General features: G+C 36.6%; 1 protein-coding gene across 1 annotated transcript; it reads right to left on the bottom strand.

The window, feature by feature from the left end:
- Positions 1–14,537: 14,537 nt before the first annotated feature.
- LOC149187304 (F-box/kelch-repeat protein At1g15670-like) lies at positions 14,538–15,341 on the bottom strand. The gene has a single exon (XM_089409607.1). The coding sequence runs from the start codon at positions 15,339–15,341 to the stop codon at positions 14,538–14,540; it is 804 nt and encodes a 267-aa protein (XP_089265733.1).
- Between the last annotated feature and the right edge of the window lie 2,298 nt (positions 15,342–17,639).

A 17,639-nucleotide genomic window follows, 5' to 3' on the forward strand; every position in this document is an offset into this window, starting at 1 on the left:
CAAGATGATTTGATCTAGAACTCTCATGAAAAAAATCTCCCAAAACCTTAAACTTGTTTTTACCATAGGACTTCAAGGACTGAATGGATTCTTTGAAAAGTAAACCTTTAGGCTATGAAATGTTAGTGATTCATAGGCTAAATTGACCATCAAATTTAAGAAATGAATAACAAGAAGGAGACAGTTCAACGCTAAATTATATGACCCTAACATTGCCTCTAACTGGGGATTACAACCTCCCTGTGAGGCACCAAAGAACATCGTAGATCATTAGCCTTTCTCCATTGGGTTGATTTAAAACATGAAACATGCTCTTCCCTATAACCATTGAACTAAAATCCAAATAGTAATTTGTTCTAATCCTCAAAACTAAACCAAATACATTCTTCAAACTATAATTTTAACTCTACACTAAAAACTGAAAACTTTGTTATAAATTAAAGTTTAAACAAACATATGGCAGGAAAAGATGCTCATAATGTTGAGCTTATTCACACTCCTACCTACTTTAGGCTACTTATACCCATAAAAAATTAAGTAATAGAAAAATGCTAAAATGGCCAATCAAGTAGTTCAATACTTGTTGTGATTCCCAAACTCCATCTCAACAAAATGGAAACTAGAAAATGTAAGTGCAATGACAACTAATTGTAGAATTTTCTTTCACAATAAAAACATAATCGATACTCTTTGGTGAAAAATTCTTCCTTATACATAACTATGGGATCAAACAAAACATGATTGGTTTGTTGACCCTGAAAGCTTTCAATGACTAGCTTATTATTTATGGATAGTTCAATTGTTCTCTATTTGCCATCGTACAATTTCAACTATGAGTCATCAAAACCATTATCAAAATACTAATCACTCTTAATATCAAAAGGAATCACTACCATTTCTTGTTTAGGCTAAGAAATGTTCTCAAAAAGATGATTCTGATCTTAAGAATTGTAAGACTGAAGTCAAATATTTACGATTTGAATGTTGTTCTCAAGTTTATCAACAAACTCTTGTAAAAATTTGGCTTTAGATCCAGAGCTACATTTTCATGCCCTCAAATAAAGATGTAGTATATCGAAGAAATTGTCTTCCATGTGCTCATCATCACAAATATCCTGGTATTATTTGAAACCTTCAATAGAAATAGGGTCTCCCACATACCCTGTCATCTAGATTAGGCAATTCAATCTCTGAATTCTTCAGAAAATTGAGTTTCCATGAGTGTTTCTGTAATATGGATTCTCAAACAATGGAGTCACGAAGTGAATGCTTCAGCCTTCATATGTTTGATTGTTTTCCACCATCAACAATCCAATCTGACACTTGATAATCTTTCCTGGGTAAAATAGAACCGTTCCCCTGTATGGTCACCAAGATGTTATCACTCAATAACTTTCTTAGGATGAGGAAGAAGCTAACCACAAAACCACTTTCAAAGTTGGGATCTATCCCTTCCAGCTTCAGAGAGGGATCTGTCTATATGATTTAGATTTCTGTTTTAGATTTTAGGCTAGCTATTTGAGTTGGAGATGTGTTTTTCAAAGGTTTGTTTGAAAGGTACTGGAAAAGTCCATTGCACATGGAATCACGAACCTTTGGGTAATCAATCACAAAATGAGAGAGTAGCTGTAACAGGGAGGGATAGGAAAACTTTTGGATATTTTAGAGTGTCTGTGGGATGAATAAGATGAAATATGATTTGAGTTCAATTAAATATAGAGCATACTAGAATGAATTCTATATTTAACATCAGAAAGAAAACATGGATATTGCTAACAAGCCAGAGTAGAGTAAACTTAAGAAAATTTGGCCCTTAATCTTCTTGCAACAATAAAGAGTGAAAAACATATGGAAACTGAGAAAATAAACAATTTAACATAAGAAGCACATCACCAATTTTCTGACATGGGAATCTTGGAACAAAACTCTCTCTATTTCTACAAATTGATCACATTGCTTCCAATCCACGACTTACATCAATGTAGAGCCCTTTTCTTCATACAAGTTCGAACATGATCCAACACATTCCAACCCTTTTTGAGCCTTATTACAAAGTATTTATAGACTTACTATTGAACTAACTTTGAATTCCAAAAAGGAGACGATTATAAAATAATATCTAACAATTTATGGAAAAAATCTAAACAATACCCTAAAAATAAAAACAATCACTCAAAAGAATGCAAGAAATATGTAAATTTGTTCATTTATCCTAATCCTTTGCCTTTACATCTAGAGAATCCAGAACTGCCTATCATGGTGCCAAAAATCCTGCTAAAAATGGGCAAATATCCTTTGCTTTAGGAATGGAAAAAGAAGAAACAACGACCCCTCCATGTTTCGCAGTAAATGTGTGGTAGCCCTTGTTTGCACACCTTAATATGTTTCTTTGTTCTGCAACCAAGGGTAAGACCATGGGTTGATACATCTAAAATTTAACAAAATCAACATTTTTTTGTTGAGTGGCACTTTGAAAGGTACAAGGATGAAACTTTGCGAAACTCTTAGTCCCGGGGGCTTAGGCGTAATCTTCATGACCAGGTGATGGGACTCAAGACCAAAGCCTTTTGAGGCTTAAACCCTTTGGATGGAAAGGGGGCATACTCAATGTAATGTTTCCACATTATAAATGTTCGAAATGTTAAATGCATGGAACCACAGCACATATGCGCTTGGGCACTGTAAGATATCAGAACTTTACAATCATCGATTTCACAATGTAGCATTTGGTTGGAGTCCCAAAACTTGCGATCTCCGATGAGTGACGTGACCTAGTCCATGTGAAGAGGGGATGAGGGAGTGCCCACATGAGGCTTTAACACATATAATCCTTTGTTAAACTTCTCCCCTTTATAAAGCCTTTCTTAACCTTTTTTCTGCCCAACTTTAATTTTACACAAAACATATATCCATACTTCCAGCATTGTACTAATTTGCCCTCAGTCCTTTAAACTTTTAGTAACCATGGTCCAACCCATTTATCGAAGCTCCTCTATCAGTATTTTTCAATCAAAGGTTCTTCTTTGATGCAACAACATTCCCTAACTTTTGATCGCCGATTTGCGATCTAACATCACCCTATGCCACATGTTTCTCTATGAGTGATGACACATGTCACCTTTTTTTGGCCTCTTATGACCCTGAAAATGTTGAATTTTCATGCCATGTGTCCACCATAATTTTATGTATTACTAATCTCATATTCCATGTGGCATATCAGAACCAATCGTTGCCCGCCATGTGTCTCTCTCGAGGAGAGAGAAAGAGCCTGTCATGCTTTGTTTTGCAATGAAAATACTTTATAATTTTTTTTGGGCATTCCCCGATAGTTTAACACTATCAGGCCCTTTTCGTGACAATTTAGCACTATCGACGCCTTCACATCACACTTTCCATATCACAACTTTCTATGATTTCCATTTTTCGTTATTTGTAATTCGTCGATTGCTGAATGTCGATATACCATGTGCCTTTGACATGTGATATGCGATTATTGATTTCCTTAGACCTCCAATATGCGATGTTTTCCGATGTGCGATCTCTGATATTCAAGACCCGTCGATTGTTGATATGTGATATGCAAGGGATCATCGCCAACTTCCTATTCACTTATATAACTGATTGTTGGTTGCTAATCGGCAATATGCCCTCACTATTGTGACGTGCTTGAACCTCCGATTTTCGATATATGATATCGAAGATCGCTAATCACTACTATTATTTGTTCTTCACTACTCCTCTTTTAAAAACTTCTGATACGTAGGATGCGAGATCAACAGTTAATCATTTTCCTTTGTTTTCTCGATTTGAGGAAGAATTTTCATTTAGCTATAACTTTTGATCCAGAGGTTAGTCTGAAGAATTGAAAATATACTTTTGAACACTTTATAGTGAAAATACCTGTAACATGATCTGAATGAGAACTCATATACAAAAATTCTCGAAAACATTTTGACTTGTTTTGACTACATGACTTCAAGGATTGAATGGCTTCTTTGACAAGTAAAACTTTAGGCTATGTCACCTTAGTGATTCATAGGCTAAATTGACCATCAAATCCTTGAAATGTATAATAGGAAGGTTACACTTCAACCCTAAATTATATGACCCTAACAGTAACCATATGAGTTGTATTTAATTAATGTTTCCATTGAAAATAAAATTTTAATTTTATAATCTTTCATATTTAAGGATAAAATATGCACACATACAGCTAAAAAATACTTTAAGTAGCCTTACATTGTAAATATATTGTATCATTATTATATCTTCCGAGGTAGATATATAGTGATCATTATGCCAATCACTACATATTAATTGTGTTGACTTATTTTTAATATCATTATTTTAACCAAAGTTTTACAACATATCCTAAGTTTTATTTTGAGCACCATATTAGGTTTACAACATATCCCAAGGTTTGTTTTGGTAGTGTGTTAGCTTCCTTTATAACATTCCTAACTAAGTTTTTTTTTTAGGCCAACTTAATGATGTAGTGGAACACATTGTTGGCATGTGAACCATTTGTCACCCTTCCCACACAACTACTGTTAAGGTTTCCTAGTAAAATCACATCGACTCGTGCTTTAGATTTCATACTTTCGTTTTCTTCCTATATTCACTTTTGGTCTCGGATCAACGAGCTCTTGTACTTGATATTCATGTGTGCACTCCCTTCTGGTACTTTATCCTTATGTGCACTCTCTTTTTTCATGACAATAGGTAGAGGATTCATCGATAGCAGCAGGAGAGAGGATTCTTGGAAAATAGGAGTAAGGAATAAAGGTAACACCTGGATGGATTATTGGCTATTACATTTTTGTTAGACTCATTATGATTCCTTCTAGTAATGACATCTAGAGCATGGTCTTGAAGTTTCCAGACTCAATCGCTTTTGTCAATTTGCAACAAAACCTTCACAAAACTATGTAATTAAACACGAAACCCTGTAAACAACAACTCAATGAATTTTTAAAACAAAATTAGGAACTTATGTACTTGGGGAAACTACAAGTAATAATAGGTGCCCAAGTGTCAATGCCAATGGCATTTGTATGTCCTCGCCTTCCTTCCTCTAGGTTTTGTAATTATTCCAATTCATTCATTACTTATTATTGTTGATCCTAAGAGAAAACATCATTGAAGTATTTGGTTCTATAGAAAAAACGCGTCTATCCACACATGTTCTACAAATTGATCAAGGTTCTTCCAACATAGATTTGACACTTAATAATTCTAGTGATAGAGTCAAAACTAGGATGACCCCTACCTTTTAGCTTTTGAAAGTAGAGGTAATTCTAGCATGAAGATATTGGAAACTATAATTTTCCATCTCATTCACTCTTTGTTTCTTTGATTCCACTTTTCATTTTTTTTTACTTATATTGAGGTATATTCCTTTATGCAAATCTACCACCCAAATGGGCATAGCTTTCCTATACCAATTCGAGAGCTAGAAGAGATGACTTACGGATTCAACACTCCCCCATCAACTCAGTAAGCAATCCATAAAATAAAATTGATAAATTGTTCCCTAGGCTAAAGATCAAAGCCTAAGGGAACCACTTGTCCTCTGGTACCAAATTTCAACATAAATTAACAAATCTACAGTGACAATTTTTACATGAGAATCACATTGTTTTTCTTTTCCCTTAGTCATGTGGGGAAGGACTATAAAATGTTTCATCAATAATATATACGCATCTCATCTTTGCATGCATTTTAGATATCTTTTCAACACACCAAGGAATTCGACAAAGCAATCATTCAACTATGTTGCTAAGGGGATGGGCAAAGCACAAGCAACTAAGCTCTTATTATGAAGTATATTGCAAAGTGTTCATATTTTATCTTTCTTATGTTCAACTATTTAGTTGAACTGAACAATGACTGACTACGTATCTTATTCAATTTTAGCTACCAACACATATAAAGGTGGATCAAAAGTAATACATCATAATATGTAGAGGACCATATTTCTTATTGGTGGACAAGGCATTGGGTTTTTATATATTGAAAATAAAATTGATGCCCTAGTATTGCTGGTTATCATTAATGTTGCTTTGGAGTATTACTAATTAGCAAATATGGTGTATATATATGTATTATTTAGTTGCTTTGTGCTATTATTAATCAGAAAATATAATGCATGTATATGTATATTTTGTGGACATGTACACCAAATTCATGCACCATCACAACTTATATTGTACTTTTGTATGCAAGATTAACATTCTTACAATAATTTTCATTATCATCAACACTAATAATTTTCCTATCGTCAACACAAAACAGATTGGGCATCGTTTGAAATTTTGTGCATGAATTAAATGCCATTGAAAATTAATTTTAAGAGGGCACAAATTAAGATATAGGCTGTCCATAATTTTAGTTTTCTTCTTAACCTACTTCATTTACAAACTATTCCAATTCACAAATGAGAATGGGAGACATTTTGAATCTAGTCATAGGTTCATTACTAAAATAAAATGAATCAAAAGTAGAAAAATAGAAGTATTATTTATAAAAAACACTACATGGGAATTAATTAAAAGTAAAAGTATTATTTATAGTATATACAAAAAAAAGGTCATTTTGAATAATTTATAGAAAATACAACATACTTTAACACTTTTACACTGATTTTACAGTCTAGTGAGTTAAAGAAAAATGCTTCCCACCACCAAAGTTACAGTTCAACATGTTAGAGAAAAATACCAATTTAAGAAAAATAGAGAAAATTGATAAAAGTTAGTTCCATCATATCCAATTGGTTACACAGAAACATATATATATATATAATAGTCTAACATATCCAATTGTTTGCACAGATGCAAATTTAGTAACTTCACTAAAACTTTGAGATGCCACCCTACGCAATCCTGCAGGTATACCGTCTGCCATTGAACCTTGTTATAACTTATCATATTGGGATCTAAGGTTTTTTAGTTTAAATATGTGGTTGTATGTTTTACATGCATATTTCATGATTTATATTGTTTAATATCATAGCTTTACATTGTAATTTTATTCAATTGGGATCCTTTTTATCAGTTTAATTATGGGGTCAAGTTTATATGCTTTAATACCATGATCATACTGACATTATCTATATTACTAAATGAGGAAGATCATTCCTTTTCAAAGGATGATAAATCTTCCATATGCTCTTTCACGCATCAAAGTGAAAATTGGGCCCAGGGAGCACACAATGAAAGGTCTGAAATTCAAGAGCAACGAGGAGAAGAAAAAAAAAGATTGTTCAGCATCCAAAGCCAACAGAAAGAAGCTTCTTTTCCATTGTTTTAAGTGGATGCTGCAGCTGTCATTCACAGTTCGGTGCTTGCTATTGTATTGATTTTGGACGGTGCGCTTGGCAAGTAACGGGACGACCCAAACTGTTCTCTTTTTTATACAGTGCAGGATTCTCCAAATCTTCTATGGCTAAGCTGAGTGCAATGTAATGTGTTTCTTTTTACATCCAAAACTCCATTCTGAAATTTGTTATCATTTTCAAATCATGTAATATTTTATTTTTCTTGCTGATTTATCATTTCTAGCTCGTCTCAGAATTCATTCTCGTCTATGTGAATGAAGGCCGTTAAGGAAATGAGCCAGACGGGTTTGTCGTTTTTTTCTCTTTCCTTTCTTGTGATTCATTTGATTATACAAACGAAGGTAAAATAGAATCTAGAAACTAAAATCGCGTTAAAAGTACTAGATAGTAGAAGCTAAAATCGTGTTAAAACTAAATATGGAATCTAACATCATGATAAATATAGAAACTATAATCATGGTAAAAATTGAATATCGAAACTACCGATGGCTGGATGAGATGAGAGTAGATTTCATTAAGTGGAGGTTTAAAGATTCTGATGCAGCAAGAAGAAAAAATATGGAAATTGAGAAACTGCAGCAGATTTAAGATTTACAACTCCTACTATGGAATACCAACGAAAATTTGAAAATTCTAATAATTAATAACAGCACACAGTTCAGTCCAAAATTATAATTTGAGTTTCAAACACTGTGAAAGTGTATTCTGGAATGCCATAAAACTTTTGAAATTTTTAACAATTTTCAAATACATGAACTCTCTAAAATATATTACCAATATCCATTCAATGATAACAGGAATTTCAATGATAACAGGAATGTGAAATTCCTTATAAGCAATCTATTACCAATGTCCATTCAATGATAACAGGAATGTGAAATTCCTTACAACCAATCTATTACCAATGTCCATTCAATGATAACAAGCATGTGAAATTCCTTATAACCAAGCATCGATTAAGTTAGCCCACAATATTGTTATCACTTCAAACCTCAATATGGTTATCACTTAACTTCAAACCTCAAAAGTAAAGACACCGTGAATGTCTTGTCCATTGTGCAGATAAGAGTTTTCTGAACTCTCAATGACAGTCCACATCCCAGTTGTTTCCATTTCCTGTCCTGCTGCACTTCTTATAGGCGGTGGCTCATACATATAACAAAGTCGAACATTACTCTCAACATAACCGTGAACAAAAATCTTGTCACGCCACGCTACACAACACGAAATCCATTTAAGGGTATTAGGAAGAGAACCCAGCACCCTCCAAACGTTTTCATTGGAATCGTATTCCATCACTCCGAGATGCGTCTGAAAGGAATACAACCGTCCGGAAGAAGAAACAACCAGACACCTCCGTGGGTTTCCCGTGGTATCCAACATATTCTCCAGCGTTGTCCATGCCTTTCTGGATCATAAACTTCTGCACTCCACCCGATCGTGTTGAAATCGTAATTTCAACGCTGCCTACGTACACATCCAAAACCGCCAGCACAAAACCACAAACCCGCTCAGGCATATCGCACCGCTTTTGCATAAAGATGGTTTCGGTATTGTTGGGCTCCGATAAACTATGGAGGCGACGCGTGTCACCCGCATGACATAAGCCAACGCAATTTATCGGGCGTTAAAGATTGGCAGCAAACTGCCTTCCGATATCCTTGTGAGCCGTCAGATCTGCTCCCGCCCTCTCCACCATCGATCTCCGAAGATGCAGTCAGCCCGCATCAAATCAAGTTACGTGGAGTGTAAGGTTTCTGTTGACCGCCGTGGAGGAAATGCTGAGCCATTTAATGCATTTATGAAGGTTGGTGGAGGCCCGCCTTAAATAGTTATGGGCACATACGTAAGTTTAGGTGAGGCCCTTTTAATTTTGGATATGGGCTTGTGTCCCATGTGATTAAAAAAAAAGAGAGCGTTGACCATTTTTTTATAAAATCACATGAAACAAAACAAAACGTGCTCTGTGGTTGTAATATGAGTTGTGCCTGCGTCCAAAAATGTGTGATGTTTTTTTTTATTGAGGTGTAGTGTGGCTGCGGCAGCAGCGTATAGTGTGTGTCTTCCCACATGGAGATATGTAAGAGCGAAGCAGCAAAAGACCAGTGAGCATGGGTCATATGTTTTATACATATGTGTTGATTTTTTTTTGAGAGCAGAGTGGAGCGAGGTGATGCACAGCAGTGCTATCCATAAATGAAAAACGAAGTGGAGCGCATGTGTTTAGTATGTGTAAAAATAGTTTTACACCAGCAAATGTAAAAATGGGTTTTACTGCAGCAAACCCAGCACAGTAATTTCTCAGGTGAAAACAGAGTTTTGATGGGTGAATGTAAGTTTTGGTAAATCCCTCTCAGCAAAGAGGATGAATGTGTATCAGGCATGTATTTGTATCAGGCATGTATTTTAATCAATAGAAATGTTTTTATGGCTGTGTAATACTCTGTTATGAGTCATTTTGTTTTAAGAGGTTCCCTGTGCAAAAGATCCTGGAACAGTGGAAACAGAGCATTGCCTCTGTGTGTTTGAATGTTTGGTTTTGGTATTTCCCCATTCAAAAATACCCAACAGTGGTATCAGAGCTAGTCCAGGCTCTTTGAAGACTCAAAGAAGCTGAAGGAAGGTGTGGTTGCAGCAGTCAAACTTCTCCAGCAGTGTGAAGACTCAGCCAAAAGGGTTAAGGTATTTTTCAAAGCTTTCCTTTCTATTACTGTGAAAGGAACAGTCAGTGATTTAAAAGAAAATACAGTCAAGTATTTAAAGCCTAGATAAGAATGGCAAGGTCAAAGAAGAAAGCCTCTAGGCCTGTTAAAAATGTGTCTCCCTCCTCTACTAAACTAGAAGGAAATCTATTTGAAAGCATTGTATTTGAGGTTCCAAAGTTTGATGGAAACTTTGATGTATGGGAAATAAAGATGAGAGCTTTCCTAATGTCTGAGGGGATTGAAGTCTGGGAATCAGTGATTGATGACAGCAAGATGGATAAAGAATCCATGGAGTATGATGCACAGGCAGCAAAGACTATCTTGGATGGTCTGCCTGATTCTGTGAAGAAGAATCTAGGAAAATATACATCAGCAAAAGATATATGGGACACACTGCATGACCTTCATACAAAGGGAGCACTGACCATGACAATGAGTCAAGAAGAACCCATCATAGAAGCTGAGAATGAAAAACTTGACCTCATCAAGCTTCAAGTAAAAGAAAGGGATGAAGAGCTTACCAAGCTGAAGAAGGAGCTTGACCAATGCAAGAAGAAACATCATGAAGAACTCATATCCATGACAAATCAGCTGAATGAAGCAAAGAAGCAGGCAGATGCCTTGACAAGTCAACTTGAACAAAGGCACATGAGAATGAATAAGCTTGTGGAAGAGATTGGACAGTACAAGGTAGAGGTCTCCTCCCTTAAGTCCGAACTACAAAAAGCCAAGAAGCAGGCACAAGGAGCTGAAAAGAAAATGGAGAGCAGTCAAGCAGAAATCTCCAAACTGAAGTCAGATATTATCTCCTTCAAAATAGTAGCAGCTGAAGCTACTCGTAGCAAGGAAGAAACTGAGGGACAACTAGCAAACAAAAATAATGAGTGTGAAAAGTTGGAAGAAGAGATTGTCCTCCTCAGGAAGAAGGTTGAAGGGATGAACAAGATCATGAAGAGCTCTCAAGCTTTGGATGACATGCTCAGCTATCACAGATCTCCATTTGATAAATCAGGACTTGGGTATGTAGGCGAACCCTCAAACAAGGATGAGGATGCTTTAAGCAAAGGAGATGTGAAGAAGCCAGAAAGAAGGTATGATGCTCCTAGTTCCAGCAAAGGCAAGGAGAAAAATGAAGGCAGCAATAGAAGAAATCCTGCTCCAAGCAGAAAATCAGCTCCAAGAAGAAATGTAGCTGATGTCAAGAAGGCAAGAGGCAATGGTGATCAACAAAGGATCTCAAGGCAGCAAGGCTTCAGAAGTACATCAAGGAAACCTCCATCTCCCAGGTACCAAAGTTCATTTTATGGTTATTGTTATGCTTGCTCAAACTTTGGTCATATGGCAAAAGACTGTAGAGCATTTCATAAAGATAAATGTTGTGGTCTTCGACAACCTCCAAGAAACAATTTTAGAAGAAATCATGAAATGTCATTCATGAAAAATGTAGAATGTTTTAAGTGTCATAACATTGGGCATATGGCACATGACTGTAACTTAACATGGGCTCTTACACAAGCTAGACCCATGCAAAAGAAGAAAGTTACACAAGTATGGAGAAGAAAAGAAATACAGTGTGAAAGCCCCTTAAGCAATGCAGCTGATCTAAGTTTGTTTTGAGAAAACTTGCCAAAAGAAGACAAGCATACACTAAAGGGGAGCTTGAATTTTTTTGTTTGCTGAACTGTATTAACAGTCATTTGTTGATGGAGGATGTATTGCAGTGCAACAGTTGCAAATGAAATCTTTGTTAATCCCTCTAAGAGGTAATATGCAGCAGTGATGAAATCAACAATGTTTTTTGCTTTGTGTTTATGCAATATGCACAGAAATGCATAAAGAAGAAAAGATGGCAGCGCTGGAATGTAAAGAGCAGCAGCGAGATAAGAGAAAAATGCAGAGCATGGAGACCCTCACAGCAGTGGGAGGACAAAACATAAAACAGCAACTTGAATTTTTTTTTGTGGAGAACATGCATTGAAATGCATAGCAATGGAATTTTTATGTAATGTGAGAGAATATACTCACAGCAGAATGAGTGTAATGCACAGGAGATGAAATGTTTTGTATTGGGAATGAAAATGCAAAGCAATGAGAAGAAAATGAGAAGAAGGCAAAACGCAGCAGAGCGTAAATGCCCAGTGGCTGAGAATGCAATGAAATTTTTCACACAGCAGTGAAAAATGTAATGTTTTTTTTGTATGCAATGCAGCATGCAAAGAAACGCATAAAGAAAAACAGGGACAGCAGATTTTTAATGCACATTGGATGTATAAGAATGTGTGTGGCAGAAGAAAGCCAAAGGAATTGCACAGCAGTGCATTGTGTAATTAAAAAAATGAAACTGAAGATTGTGTGAAGCAAGGGTGTAAAAAGTAACAGCCCGTGTTATTTTTTTGTGTGGAGAATGAAGTGCTAAGAGTATGGGCACAGCAGTATGATGAAACAAAAGGCAGCCATAGTGCAAATTGCAGAGGCAACGCAGCAGCAAGAAGTTATGGACAACAACATGATGGCAAGAAGGAGAAGCACACAGCAATGAAAATGTGAAAAATGCACCAGCAAGAAGTTTTGAACAGCAGCACATGCAAAAGAAATTTTCCTTACAGCAGTAAAGGTAAATGTAATGAATTTGTTGTTCATTGACTTGAAATGCAATATATGCAACAGCAGTGAGTGTAAGAAATGCTTACACACAGCAGTGTAAATTTGTAAGGTGGGACAGTGTAATTGTTCCAGAAAAGACAGAGTATTTTGTCTTTGAAAAGTGCACAAGCAGTGCAAGTGTAGACACAGCAGTGTGAGGTAGACACAGTAAAGAAGATGGCACAACAGTGCAGCAGAGAACATACAACAGCATAAAAGAACAATGTAATGAGTTTGCACACATAGCAGTGCAATGATTGTTTGTTTTAGAACTGCATTTGAAGCAGTCATTTGGTGAATCCCTCTATCAAGAGGATGATGCTTTTCAGCATAGTCACAGGTGAATCCCTCTGTCAAGAGGAAGGTGCTCTTCAGCACATTGTTATGGTGAATCCCTCTGCCATGAGGAAGGTGCTCTTAAGCACAGTTTCAGGTTAATCCCTCTATTAAGAGGAAGACAACTTTGATTGTTTGTGGAACTGCATCAGAAGCAGTTGGTGAATCCCTCTATGTGAGGAAGATGTCTTTGTAACAGCAGTGTTGGTGAATCCCTCGATGTGAGGAAGTGTTTGGGTATGTTTGAACGCCCAGCAGTTGAAATTAAAGGGGAGTGTTGAAATCGTAATTTCAACGCTGCCTACGTACACATCCAAAACCGCCAGCACAAAACCACAAACCCGCTCAGGCATATCGCACCGCTTTTGCATAAAGATGGTTTCGGTATTGTTGGGCTCCGATAAACTATGGAGGCGACGCGTGTCACCCGCATGACATAAGCCAACGCAATTTATCGGGCGTTAAAGATTGGCAGCAAACTGCCTTCCGATATCCTTGTGAGCCGTCAGATCTGCTCCCGCCCTCTCCACCGTCGATCTCCGAAGATGCATTCAACCCGCATCAAATCAAGTTACGTGGAGTGTAAGGTTTCCGTTGACCGCCGTGGAGGAAATGCTGAGCCATTTAATGCATTTATGAAGGTTGGTGGAGGCCCGCCTTAAATAGTTATGGGCACATACGTAAGTTTAGGTGAGGCCCTTTTAATTTTGGATATGGGCTTGTGTCCCATGTGATTAAAAAAAAAGAGAGCGTTGACCATTTTTTTATAAAATCACATGAAACAAAACAAAACGTGCTCTGTGGTTGTAATATGAGTTGTGCCTGCGTCCAAAAATGTGTGATGTTTTTTTTTATTGAGGTGTAGTGTGGCTGCGGCAGCAGCGTATAGTGTGTGTCTTCCCACATGGAGATATGTAAGAGCGAAGCAGCAAAAGACCAGTGAGCATGGGTCATATGTTTTATACATATGTGTTGATTTTTTTTTGACAGCAGAGTGGAGCGAGGTGATGCACAACAGTGCTATCCATAAATGAAAAACGAAGTGGAGCGCATGTGTTCAGTATGTGTAAAAATAGTTTTACACCAGCAAATGTAAAAATGGGTTTTACTGCAGCAAACCCAGCACAGTAATTTCTCAGGTGAAAACAGAGTTTTGATGGGTGAATGTAAGTTTTGGTAGTGATGCACAGCAGTGCTATCCATAAATGAAAAACGAAGTGGAGCGCATGTGTTCAGTATGTAAAAATAGTTTTACACCAGCAAATGAATGGGTTTTACTGCAGGCACAGTAATTTCTCAGGTCAGAGTTTTGAGTGAATGTAAGTTTTGGTAATCAGCAAAGAGGATGAATGTGTATCAGGCATGTATTTTAATCAATAGAAATGTTTTTATGGCTGTGTAATACTCTGTTATGAGTCATTTTGTTTTAAGAGGTTCCCTGTGCAAAAGATCCTGGAACAGTGGAAACAGAGCATTGCCTCTGTGTGTTTGAATGTTTGGTTTTGGTATTTCCCCATTCAAAAATACCCAACAGATCGGATCACCCTCCTCATCACTGTCACCGCTAAGATCGCCCTCCCCTTGATCGCTCTCCCCATCAGTGACACTGCTAAGATCACCCTCCCAACCATTATCAATGACACCGCCAATAACGAAAAATTTACCGTCAAGGAAAGCGCAGAGCTCGTGACCCATCCACGGCTCATGTCGGGAAGAAGTTTCCACTGGTCTTCAAACACATTGTAAACAGCCGCAGATCGTAGCGGATTTTCATTTTCATCCATTCCGCCAGCAACGTAAATGAGTCCTTGCGGTGACACCGAGAAAGCACCGAACATTGGAGTCACCGGCATGTCGGCACCGCGGCTCCACTTACTCGATGCGAAATCGAAGATGAAAACGGTTTTGAGATGCTGCTCTTGGTTGGGTTTGAGTCTCTCGTATAAGGACGGACTACGACCGCCCAACAAAACCAACTTTTGTTTGACGCAAAGGCAGTCACAAAAGAGAGGAATTTCGTTATGACAGCCGGGGAAGTGGGGAAGGGGAGGAAGTGTTTTCCGGGTGCCTCGCAGAGGGTCGAACACAGAAACCACGGTTTGTTGATTAGGATGAGTGTCATCTAGAAATTCCCGGAGTTCCACCACACAGATCAACTGCTCGGAAATCCCAAGGTTTTTACGGTCTTCATAGAATTGAGGGTGCTTGACAGTGGCCTCCCAGGTTTTGCAAACAACTTTGAGTTTTCCATGGGAATGGTAAGGCACTCTTAACATACACTCTCGACGTAATTCCGATGGAAGAACTGAAAAATGCTCCATTAAGAGATGCACTACCCGCTAGTGAATGTGAACTTGGCAGACTCTTTCAAATCATACAAGCCAAAAGCTAACGTACCAGAACTAGACTTTTCCTACCTGGCAGGCTGAGCCCGCTAGTGAATATGAACTTGGCAAACTCTTTCAAATCATACAAACCGAAAGCTAACGTACCAGAACTAGACTTTTCCCACGAGCTTCCGTCGATACCAAAGCCTGATCGAACACAACATACAATCAAGAAGCACAGGGATGGAATGAAAGGGATCGAACAAGAACAAAGATGGAATGAAAGGGAGAGATATCAAAATAAATAAGAAATCATGTGAAAATCAGCTAAACCCTACCCACGCACTTAACGGAAAATGGTAATTTTTCTTTTGTTTTTTTTTGTTTGCTTGGGGTTAATTGTTCCTTCCTCAATCTAAGAAGGCCCTTTTTGATATCAAAATAAATAAGGAGTCATGTGAAAATCAGCGAAACGCTACCCACGCACTTAATGGAAAATGGTAATTTTTCTTCTGTTTTTTGTCTGCTTGGGGTTAATTGTTTCTTCCTTCATGTAAGAAGACCCTTTTTCTTTCTGTTAAGTTTTATTGGAGATATATATAGGTTTAATATTTTGAATACGTTTTAATTGTCAACCTAAAATATTTTGAATGATTAACCAAAAATATTAATATTTTTTATATTTTGAATACATAATGGACCATGGTAATTTGTTTTTTGTTTTTTCATGTGGTGTGGGGTTAATTGTTCTCTCTAGTCTAAGAATACCTTTTTTCTTTTTTTTAAGTTTTATTGGAGATATAAATAGATTTAATATTTCGAATACATTTTAATTGTTAATGGAAAATATTTTGAATACATAACCGAAAATATTAATATTTTTAATATTTTGAATACCTAACGCAAAATGTTATTTTTTGATTTTTGTTTTTTTCCTTTGGTGGGGTTAATTGTTCCATTTAAAAAGGCATTTTTTCTTTCGTTTAAGTTTTATTGGAGATATAAATAGATTTAATATTTTAAATACATTTTAATTGTGGAGGGTTTATAGGTCAAACTTGTATTTACAATATACCATTATCGTATTTTAAGTAAAGTTAACTGGAAAACATGCCAAAAACTCAGCCCAGTAAAGGGTAATAAAGGGTAGACGTGAGATGTGAAAGGTGAGATATGAGATGTTAGATATTTTATAAATGTAATTTTGTTTTTTATCAATAACCATGGGTGAACGGTAAGATGTTAGATATTTTTTAAATGCAATTTTTCCTTTTATCAATAACCATGGGTCAATATCTAAAAGAGAAAGATAGAGAGAGGAAGGGACAGAGGGAGAAGAAGGAAGAAAATCATAATACTATGGGCTAATACCATGGGCCATCTAGGCTTTTGATTATTATGTTATGGATCTATGCTGTTGAGTATTTTGTTACAATACCATGGGCCAATACCAAGGCTTATCAATACCACATTCCCAAAAACCATAACTTATTTCAAAATTAAAATATTTTACAAATGCTTTAATTTAATTTAATTTTATAACATTTTTTAATTAAATCTAGAAGCAAATAGGTTATAATTACTTTTGAGGTGTCTTAAGCCCTCCCTAATCATGACTACTAAAAATATTCCCATAGATATTTTAATAAATTAAAAATGAGGATACTTGTGTATATACATATGTGAAAATATTATAAAGAACGAGGATAGAACGAGGATAGATGCATCTTACCCAAGGATCTAACCAAAGGGAGAAATCAAAGTGACTAACAATGATATAGGAAAGACAATTCATGATTCTTTTAAGTTTTTTATTATTGTATTTTCTTTAACATGATTGATCCAAAATATAGGTTTAATATTTTACAACCAAATATGTTTTTTTAATTTAGATAATTTTTTAAATGCAATACAATGGGATCATATTTAATAGAGAGAGATAGTGAGATGAATGGGGAATAGAGTGGGGCAGAGAGACATATAAGTGGGAGATTTAGGGAGAGAGAAGAAGGAAGAGAGAGAGAGAGGAGGGGGGGAGAGGAGGAGAGAGAGGGAGGGGGAGAGAGATGGATTTGGAGGGGGAAGAGAGGTAGGGAAGAACAAACACATTGAAAGATAGAGGTGGAGAGAGAGAGGGAGTGACAATTGAGAGATGAAGATGGAATGATGGAGAGATGAAGTGAGGGAAGATACAAAAAAGGAGAGGATATAGATAGGGAAAGAAGGGAAAGAGAGAGATAGAGAGACATAGATATGGAGGGGGGCGAGAGTAAGAGAGGAAGAAGGAGAGAG

This window comes from Pinus tabuliformis, chromosome 3_1, assembly GCF_031772625.1.
Source record: "Pinus tabuliformis cultivar Carrire ecotype Pingquan chromosome 3_1, CPIR1, whole genome shotgun sequence".
Lineage (NCBI taxonomy): Eukaryota > Viridiplantae > Streptophyta > Pinopsida > Pinales > Pinaceae > Pinus > Pinus tabuliformis.